Source organism: Melopsittacus undulatus, chromosome 6 (assembly GCF_012275295.1).
Source record: "Melopsittacus undulatus isolate bMelUnd1 chromosome 6, bMelUnd1.mat.Z, whole genome shotgun sequence".
NCBI classification, from domain to species: Eukaryota; Metazoa; Chordata; class Aves; order Psittaciformes; family Psittaculidae; genus Melopsittacus; species Melopsittacus undulatus.
Genome location: NC_047532.1, coordinates 14262933 through 14273015, shown reverse-complemented (window position 1 = coordinate 14273015; position 10083 = coordinate 14262933). Strand labels below are relative to the sequence as shown.

Here is a 10083-nt window from a genome sequence, read left to right as displayed (position 1 = left end):
TAACGAGGGTAACCGCCGCTCCCCGCCGCGCGGGGCATGCTGGGAGTTGTAGTCCGCTCCGCGGGGCAGCCCCGGCTATCTCATAGGGCCTCACCGGCAGCGGGAACTACACTGCGGAACGGGCGGGGCGGCGGCTTCCGGGAGAAGCATGGACCGGTTCGTGGTGCGCAAGGCCCGCTGCCCGGAGAGCCCCCGCCGCGCCGGGCCGGCCCCCCGCGCCTACCGGCAGGCTACCCTCGAGTCCCTCAAGGCAGGTCACCGGCACTGGGGGGGGGGAAGTGGAAAGGGAAGCACGGCTGTCCCGGGCCTCGGGGGAGGTGTTCACCCCGCGGTACCGGGTGCTGCGACGGGGCCCGCTGCCTTGGAGCGGCTGAGGCCTTCCCCGGCCTTGCGCTGTCCCCGTAACGGTGGTGGGAGCACCCCCGAGGAGCCTGAGGCACCTCGGGCAGGGGAGCGGGCTCTGCATGGCGTGACGGCGGGAGGAACGTTCGGTTCAACACGGTTCGGATCACAGACACCTTTGTGGTGTTGAGAGCATCCGCACAGGGAACAGGGAAGTGAGGTTAGGAAAGACCCTGCTGCACTGGAACGGGTTTCCTAACCTGAGATGGGTTATGTATTGAGGGGTTAGGTACTGGTTCTTTAGCCAAGGGTGCTGAGGCGCTGGCACAAGGTGCCCAGAGAAGCTGTGGCTGCCCCATCCCTGGCAGTGTTCAAGGCCAGGTTGGACACAGGGGCTTGGAGCAGCTGCTGCAGTGGAAGGGGTCCCTGCCTGTGGCAGGGGTTGGAACTGGATGAGCTTTAAGGTCCCCTCCAACATCAGCCAGGCTGGGATTGTATGATTCCTGCCTGATGGTCAGGGTGGGCACACAGTTCACATATAGCCAAGTGACACAGCCAGCTTCAATGCTGCTGGCTGGCTCACAGCTCACCCCTTTGAGGAGGGCCCTTCAGCTGGTTGCATGGTGGAACTGTGCAAGACTTGCGTAAGAGCTGAGCCATCTCTTTGCAGAAACACAATAGGAAAGCACTTGTTGGCCCAAAGAGCTTATTAATGTAAGGCATAAAGCAAAAGAATGGTGCATAGAACACTCAGCTGATCCCACTGCTGAATCTTTGTAAGATGACTCACATCTGGAATACAAGACCTTCACTGTCTCTGGCCACAGAATCACACAATGGTTTGTATTGGAAGGGACCTTAAAGATCTGTTCTGTCAAGGTCTGTGGCAGAAGCAGGGTGAGAAGCACTGCAAATGACTGGTGTGCTTGGGTTTGTGTTCATGTTCCCTAATGCTTTGTTTCTCTCCCTGCTGGCATTATGTTAAATTCAAAGCAGGATTTGGATCCTCACAGACTACTAAAGATGCCCTTCTTAATCCTTTTTTCTATTAAGAGACACTTATACAATGGACTCCTTAAATTCAAAGCACTTCTCTCAGGCATTTGTTGTTATGTATACTAAGTTTGGCAGACTAAGGTGAAGCATCTCACTTTGCTCCCTAGTTACTTCGCTCTTCATTTGCAGTAGGCTGCTGATATCAAGCAAGTACCCATCATTCCAGGCCGTCATGTGTTCTGTACTCTGGTTCATGCCATAATCAATAATTCATGTGTTGATAACAGCCTCATTAGCTGAGGTGAAGCCAGTGCCCTTATTTATAAGAAGAAGATTCCACTTTCCTAATGGCTTTTCTCTTTTCCAGAGAGTTGTGGTTGTGGAAGACATAAAACGATGGAAATCTATGCTTGAGCTTCCTGGGCAACCAAAAGAGAATCTGATTGAAGCTTTGGAGGAGCTGAAGAAGAAAATACCTTCCAAAGAAGTGTTACTTTCAACAAAAATAGGTACCTTTTGCCTGATATAGACTGAATATTATGCTGTCTTGTGTCTGCTTGGCTTGTCAGTACAGAAGAGACTAGCTTGCAGGCTTCTTCAGAAATGAGAGTAGCTGCCAATAGAAAACTGCTGATACCCAGCCCGTAGTTGTCAGAGCTTGTACTGAAAAAGGCAGCTAGCCTCAAATTTCCTCCTGCTTATTACCAAATACTGCACCATCCCTCCTGCGGTCAGATGTTTGAAGGGCTCTTCTTGGGCACCTGCCTGTGTTCCTTTTCCTGCTACCTGAGTGCTCTCTTGCCATCCAGGATGCAGCTCGTCTCTTTGATCTGCCTGAATCCTCTGGACACAGAAGATATTCTCCTCAGGTTAGCCCAGAACTTCTTACTGAATCCACCCTGAGAAACCCCCAGCAGATGGGCAGCTCCATGCAAATGACACAGGCCGATGCCTGGCTCGTTTTCATGGGAGCTGGGGGGGGGGGATAATGTGAAACCACATGGTCCCTGCCTTCCCTGCCTTGTGGAGAACATCCTGGCGTGAGAGACAGTTGTGCTGGCCTTTGTCATTAGAGCAGCTGGATCTCTATTCAGAGAGCCCCCCTTGCCTTAGAAAAGCATATACGATCTGCCTCTTTCCCCATGCTTCTGAATTGTTGTTTCATTTGCTATACTCCGTTTATTCAGGCTTTTCCCGAGATTTTTCCCGGTGCTTGCCTGCATGCGGCAGGGCTCAAGAGCCACCGAAGCCTAACAGTGACATCTCCTGGCCAACAGCGCTAGTGGTCAGAGAGAAGTACCCCGCTGAAAGAACGTCCCTTTTGTTTCCTAACAGGAAAGCCTCTTTTACACTGGCAGGCACTGTCGGTAGGAAAGATTCTGCTTGGAGTCACCGTGGTGACTGTGTATTAAAATTGTTTCCTTTAAGGGTGTTTCAGTTTAAAACCAGCGTTCTTTGTAGGCCACTCTTAACCACCTCTCACCAGATAATAGTATCTGTGTAAAAAATTAACATAGCCCTGTATTATGTGAGTGTTGCTCCACAGCTTGGTGACTTGGAAGGTAATTTTCACATGTATAGGTCAATTCCGTGATAATTGCTTAAGCAAAAATCACCACAGAAGTCAAGGAGTGAGAACTTCAGGTTTCATTCCTAATAATTCTATACTTATATTTGTGACAATGTGCTGCTTGTTTTGCTGACACTGCTTGAATTCAGAATGTGTGTGGCTGCTTTAGCACCCCTACCATTTGACTGGTGTCCTTTCTGCTTTGCCCACCTCCAAGATCTGAAGGAGCTGTTACTGTTTTCCAGGTCACACAGTGAATAAGATGCGCAGGCATTCGGATCACGAGGTGGCCAGCCTTGCCAAAGAGATTTACACAGAGTGGAGAACTTTCATCAAAGACCATTCAAACAGACCCTCAATAGAGGTCAGGAGCGATCCCAAGACTGAGGCTTTCAGAAAGAACGCACGGAAGCTGCTTTGTGAAGCCCTGGATCTAGAGGTAATGTTCAGATCTGTTTGTCTTTGGCTCAATGACTTATTTCTTGTAGCAACAAGTTAAACAAACCTTTTTCAGCCATAGTTACTGTAAAGCTGGCCCTGCCTGCAGAGTGAGGACAAGACCAGATGATCTGTTTCTGTTTCCAGTGATTTGCTGCATGTCCCTATTTATAAGTAGCTTTATTTTCAAGGTAGATCATTTGGGGGGGGGGGGGGCTGCTAACCAAATAAACATGCTAGTTGTAGGTGAGGTGTATTTGCTCTCATTTACATAACCAGCCAGCAGAAGAGTTATGTACTGCTGCAGTTTGGCTATACAAGGGAAGGAGGAAGTTAATAGAACATAAAGTTTTTCCTACTGCTTAACAGCTGTGAAACCAACACTGGGATCTTTTGGGTGTTTCATATTTAAGTAATTAAACATTTGTAAATTTAAATCTATTGCAAAAACAAAGAGGCAAGGTTGACAGTATATAAAGTGGTGATAAATACCAGATCCCGCAGGTATCTTTAAGTAAATGAACAGGGCTTCGCTGTAAGGCTTAATGACTAGTTTGCTTGGTCTATGAAATGCCATAATAATTATCCTTTTTAATTTATTCATTAATTATAATTTAAATGGCAAGTCAAGTGATAAGCACTCGAGAGTTTCAAAGCTGTGTGTTTGCTAGCTGTGAGAACAATCTCTCCAACTTCCAGTCCATCAGGACTGAGGCAGCATGAGAAGATGGTTGGCTGTAGGAATACCTCAGAAAGGTGGGAGCTCACCTTTGCCAGGCCACTGCAAGCTTAGTTCTTGGAAAGCACATCTAGGCATTGTGATAAGGCTGGTGGTAAAGTCTTGAACTATAAGAACATAAAGGCTATGGTACCATCCTAAAACAAGTAGTGTTGGACAAAGCAGAATTGCCTGTGATCAGGACTTACCTGAAACCATAGCAAGGAAAAATGCCCTTCCAGCTTGCAGCTCCTACCAAAGGTGTAAGAGGAGCTTGCAGCAGCAGATAGGCAATATATATGGGAAGGGGGAGCCACAGAGGTCCAGCAAATGAGGAGCAGGAACACCTGAGAGGGTGACAAACAAGGAGAAGGGAAGGTGGGGCTGAGTGGAGCCAAGGGGCTTCTAGTGCTGCCCAGCAGAGGGGCAGGTTAGTCAGGAGTAGCAAAGCCAGAGTGGGCAAAAGACTTGGAGGAATACTGCTTGGCACGCTGGAATCTCCTGCATGCAAAGCATGGGAGATTCCCCTGCACAAAAGGCTGAAATGAAATTAAAGCTATTTCTTGATGGGTGGGGGATTTTTTTTCTGAGCTGTGCTAAATTACAGGTTTTGGCACATGTTGAAGCAATAACTGCATAATTAACATTTAGCAAATCCCTTTCTGCATTGTTAATTACACCTCCTTCTACACACAGAGAGCCCACATTTCCCTTTATAGCACCAGGCAGAGTTGCCAAGTGTTTGGCATGTCTTAGAGTTGCTGTTGGAATCAAGTTTAAAATAGTATCCAAGGTACCTTATATCAGCAAGATCAAAAGTGAGCTTTATGGAGACAGTGGAACCTAGCTTGTAATTGCAGTTGAGCTTGATACCCAAAGCTAGTTGCTTCCTGTTGTGATGGCAAAGTACTGCCACCCAGCTGGAGATGTGGATATGTTCCCTGCCACTGACCACGTTGCCTTGTTCCTTAATTGCTAGGGTGGAATTAAATTGCTCTTCCTGGTACACTTGTGATGGGAAGTAGATTTCCTTGAATCTAACCTGATTAATGAAGAAAGACTGAAAAGCACCAAACTCCCCGTTTCAATCAGTTGGTCTCCTTGTTAAATGTAAAGATCTAATTTTATACTTTGCTGTTTTCAGATTGATCACCCACTGGCTGAAAATATTGAGCGAGAAGCTTTTCACCTCTCTTCCCGTCTCATTAGCGCTCCGTATCGCAGGATGGTGCGAGCTCTTGTCTTCTCATTAAAGCACAAACCTGAAATCCAAGCAGAAGTCAAGGCTGGCACACTTACTGTCCCTGCCTTCGTGAAGAGCCATAAAAAGTGAGGTGTTGTGCTTGATCCTGAGTGAGAACTTCATGTGCCTACATCTCTGTTGTGGAACTAGGAGCCCTTTCTGTTGTGAGGGGAGTGCAGACAGTGCTGACAGTGTGACTCACAACCTGTTCATGTTCACATGAACAGGGCTGCTGAAGACAAGAACTACTAATGATGAAAGTGGTGCTGTAAGTCTGACTTGGGCTTGTTGCAAGGGAAGTTTGTTCTATTCTCCTGTGTATTTCCCTGCTACAAAACCATTCTTGCTGACTCAACTGTTTCTCACTTCCACCCATTTGTCATACCTCAATTTAGCTCCATCCTTCATGTGGATCTGCAGGTGTAATCAGCTGAATATAACATAAAGGAGCAATCTGTGCTGTACTGGTAGGAAATACTGGGAATTCAGGATAATTGGTCCATGGGAAAGATTCCTAGTGGAAACTCCAGTTAACCCTAGATCAGCCACATCTCTGTAGCTGGGCCCTGCCAGTGGCAAGAGCTAACTGCTTTGCCAAGCTGGGTGATTTCTCTTTGCTACATTCCAGAGTTGGATGCAAAATGGGGTTTAGTAACTTGCTATCCATTATTGCATAGGCTCAGTCATCCTGTGATTGTGGGCATTTTTAAATCCCTGGAATTAAATCAACATGCCCTGGAGTATAGGTGCTATCTAACGTGTCTGCTGTTTAACAAGCAGCTCACTCAGACTTCCCTACCTCACCAATAATTTAAGTGTGGTGCTTGTTCTTACTGTAATGTGGAAAAAGAAACTTGAAATGAATTTTCTAAATAAAATTAGGTTATAAAAAATAGAGTCCTTTGAAAGGCTTTTTTCCCCCCCAAAGCAGCAGGGTTCAGAATGATCAGGTGAACGAATGTAAGCAACAAACTATCGTTTAAATTTCTTCTAGTTATTAAAACCTGGAAATCTTGCCTCTCATACTTGCTCTGATTTCTTTAGTGCCACAAGTGATCTTGTTCTCCATAAGCTATCATTAAGGCTGTGACAGGCATGGTGTTTCTCTGCTGTTAGGTAATAAAGTGCTCTCTGTTCTCTGTGTGTGTATGCACACAAGGGACCGGTCACAAACATTTATCTCAGTTAGGGTAGACAGAACAGAGTATGGGGATGAGTGAAACCTGCCTGTTCACCATCATAAGAATTGAAGTCTTAATATGCTCTAAGGAAGCATCTCACGATGGTTGTGGTTGGCACTCATGTCAGAAGAGTCACTTAAGGATGAATAACAGTGAATTAGTCTTTATTCAGACCTTCACCCTAACCCATGACTGACTCATGTGGATCTGATAAATAGTTATTTCTTCTGTGGCCGCTAGAAGCTAAAGAAACACTCAAAACTCACCTGAGGTGTTGAACTCCATAAACTGAATTAGACAATTGCAGGTTCTCTTAAAACCATCGAAACCCTGTTGTGTTTGCTTGGGCCAGTGCCAAAGGGACCATTTTGTCCTGTACATATTGTGAAGGTATGTTCAGAGAGCTGGCTTCTCTGAACACAGCAGTGCTCTGGTGTGCAGACATTTCATCTGAGGGAAGTTAAGCGTGTTGGAGACAGTATGAGAGAGAAACTGGCAGATATATGGGAGGTGACTACATGATTAATACATCAATAAAGACTTAACAGTTGGTGACCAGGCTGAGGCAAGAGATGTGAAACCCTCAATTTACTTCTTACAAGTAATCAGCTCCATTTCCTACTTAAATAACTTCAAACTGCATAGCTGTAATTGAGTTCATGTATCCTGGGCTGTCATGGAAGGGGTTCAGGATCAATGAACAGCCTAGCTTTTGCTTCCAGAGCTGCAGCACCCAGGCCTGCCGCATTTGTTTTCAGCCTTCTGCTCCTGGTGTTGGGCTGAGTTTTCTCTATTTAGGTAAAGTGTGAGAAGCAAAAATCCTCAGAATGGGGAACTTTGGTTCCGACAAAAGCCAGGCTGGAGAAGCTTCCCAGACAGAGAAATTTGGCTTATCAGAGCACACATCCAGTTCACACTGTGCTGTATGCTGCTTTGCAGGACAGCTCTAGGGATCACCCAAGTTGTGCCCAATGCAGGTAACAATTGAGGGCAATTGCTGCCTGGATTGGAACTGCTCTGTAGCACTGACAGTTGTCCTCTGAAAACAGCAACTCAGTGAGATCCACTTTTGGTTTATAGTTCAGCCCTGGGAGCCCAGTGAGAGGGAAAGGGATGTGAGTGGTTCTTTTTCTTCTTATTAGTAAGCAGTCCTGCGGAGGGAATGCCATTTATGACACAACACTGTGATAGCCAAAAGCAAAGCAACATCAACAGGGACCTGCCGTGATCCAGAGCACCCCTGCGTTGTTTGTGGTGGGTTAAGGAACGGGAGGCTGGTGGGAACACCAGCTGTGTGTTTAGAAAGAAAGCAAAACTACAACCTGACCTCATCTCCTGTGTGCCTCCCTTTGGAAGTGCTGCAAGCCCAAGGAGATACCAGCCTGGCTGAGATCCACCCATTCATCCCAAGGTAGGTGTGGGACAGCCAGTGCTTCCCCGAGGCCACAGGCACTGTGGAACAACTCAGAGCTGCAAGTGAGCTCTCCTGCTCCACACAATCCCAGGCTCAATCTGTCCTATGCCATCAGGTTCTGCTTGCGGATATAAGCAAAGCTCTGCCAAGCCCATCTCTTCCAGGTGACTCTTCCATACTTTCCTGGTTCCTCACACCTTCCTTTCTGAGCAGCCTTCAGGGAAGAGAGATTGATTTACTTACTCTATTTTGGATACCTTCAGCTCTTCAGGGCATGCATTGCAGAGATGGTTTTTACTTCATTGTCAACACATGCCAGATACTTTTTGTTTGGGAAATAACTTACTGCAACAAGGAGAAAATTCTCCTATAAAAATTTCCCTAATGGCTAATATTTTTGCCCAACTTCTAATATAGGATCTAATATAGCTCTGAGTCCAGCTCTTCTATCTTGATGTTAAAGCTGGCAGTAACATTTGGGCTGAAGATTCAGACTCAGCTTTGCATAAAACTGACTGGAGGAACTGGAAAAGATGCCCAAGGGTTGGACTCACAGGACAGGAGGAATGCAGAGAACAAGAGAATGCTTTAAGAACAAAACCAGACAGGAAGGTTTGGAAAGAAGACAGACACAGAGATGAGAAAGTAATAGGCCAAAAAGTGCTTCATTCCCCCAAAGGGTGATGCTGGATATGAAACAGGGTACTCAATACCTGGCAGTAATCAAGTTTTCAATTACTCTGTAAAGACCAGATACTCCCCTTGGAGCAATCTCACCTGCACAACTGCATGTACTTAGGCCTTAGATTACCTACTGAAGCAGTTCGCTACTCATCAGCTCTTCCTTCCTGTGCAATGCAGCCAGTGGGGAGACTGGTGCTGTGCAACTCATGGATACAGGAGGATGTTTCCATGCTGTACGGCTGGTTCCCAGCACTGTGATCCATTCACTAGCTGTAGACCTCTGGAAATCCCTTGAAACAGAGGGTCGGGAAGGGCACAGGCACCTGAACCCTACAAAACGCATCACTCCCAAGGCTGTCCTGGCTCTGAAACATCTGATCTACCACAGTTTGCCTGTGGCAAACCCACTCACAGGGGTCCTGCTCTTTCCCCTCCTGTTCCCCTCGGTTGCTGCTGTGCTGTGCAGCCACAGGGTACTGGTAAGACACGTTCCAGAGGCAGGGACTCTCCGCAAGCTCCTGCCTTCATGCTGGGGAAACCCTTTCAGATTAAAAGGGAAGATGAAAGGGCTGAGCGGGGGCTCCCTTTTGATGGGTTTTTCTGGTATGGTGCCTTTGAAATAGCTGATTCCCTTTCTACAGGGGAAACATTAAACGAAGGAGGCACCCAATCTGGAGAATGGAACAAAGAAAGAAACTTTTTCTACCACATTAAGCCCACAGATTTCTTTCAATGACAGAGTACATAAGGCTGACAGAGCTATAGAGACCTACTACACCCAGAAAGGAGCTGGAAGTACCATCACCTGCTCCCCCTGCCCAAGCTTAGGGCTTGGGATAGCACCAGGAAGGATGGAGCAGGAATTCACCCGTGCCAGAGCTGACTTCTGACCCTGGCTTCTGAAAGGCAAGGTTAAGGCAGCACCACGCACCAGCCCCCTCAGTTCCCCATCAGCAGGCACAGCTCAGGAGAGCTTTGTCCTGCTGCAAATGACTTGGGCGAAATAAGACGGGAGCAGACAAGGCCCTCCCTATCCTTTGGAACAGGGAATGCACGGCAGCTCACCCGTTTTCAGCTTTTAAGAGGCTCTTCAAAGCATTCTGCACAAAGAACCCAAACTTTCAGATCTCATTTGCTTCCCTGGCAGCCCTGTAATAGGAAGGGTTTGCTGGGCTGGCCTCGGATCAAGAGATGTTAAGGCAAGGAGCAGCCACAGATGTCTTTTGGAGCCCGGATCATCTGAAGGAGGCTCCAGGAGCTTCCCTCCCAGGGTGTGTTAGCACACCACAGGGGCAGGAGCATAGGATGGAGCAGCCTTTAAATGGCTGCAGCACTTGTAAAGCAGTGAAATGCAAGTGGATGAACTGGCATCTCCCCAGAGGGGAAACTGAGGCACAAAGGGACTGTGATGCCAAAGGACACAAAAAGGGGAAGCCGGTGCCAGGGTTACACCACAGTTAACAGTCCTCTAATTCTGCTGCTGGCAGGCCACTCAAC

General features: G+C 47.3%; 1 protein-coding gene across 1 annotated transcript; it reads left to right on the top strand.

The window, feature by feature from the left end:
- Window positions 1-125: 125 nt before the first annotated feature.
- Window positions 126-6330, top strand: TCEANC2 (transcription elongation factor A N-terminal and central domain containing 2). Its single transcript, XM_005151149.3, has 4 exons — window positions 126-250; window positions 1706-1847; window positions 3154-3347; window positions 5209-6330. Exons 1-4 carry the CDS (start codon window positions 149-151, stop codon window positions 5395-5397), a joined length of 627 nt encoding a protein of 208 aa, XP_005151206.2. The 5' UTR covers window positions 126-148; the 3' UTR covers window positions 5398-6330.
- The last annotated feature ends 3753 nt before the right edge of the window (window positions 6331-10083 follow it).

Excerpts from the sequence above, each read along its gene's own strand:
- TCEANC2 (XM_005151149.3), top strand. The coding sequence starts at position 149 with ATGGACCGGTTCGTGGTGCGCAAGGCCCGCTGCCCGGAGAGCCCCCGC. Across the intron at positions 1,848-3,153 it reads GTTACTTTCAACAAAAATAG|GTCACACAGTGAATAAGATG; the intron begins GTACCTTTTGCC and ends ACTGTTTTCCAG. Across the intron at positions 3,348-5,208 it reads GTGAAGCCCTGGATCTAGAG|ATTGATCACCCACTGGCTGA; the intron begins GTAATGTTCAGA and ends TGCTGTTTTCAG.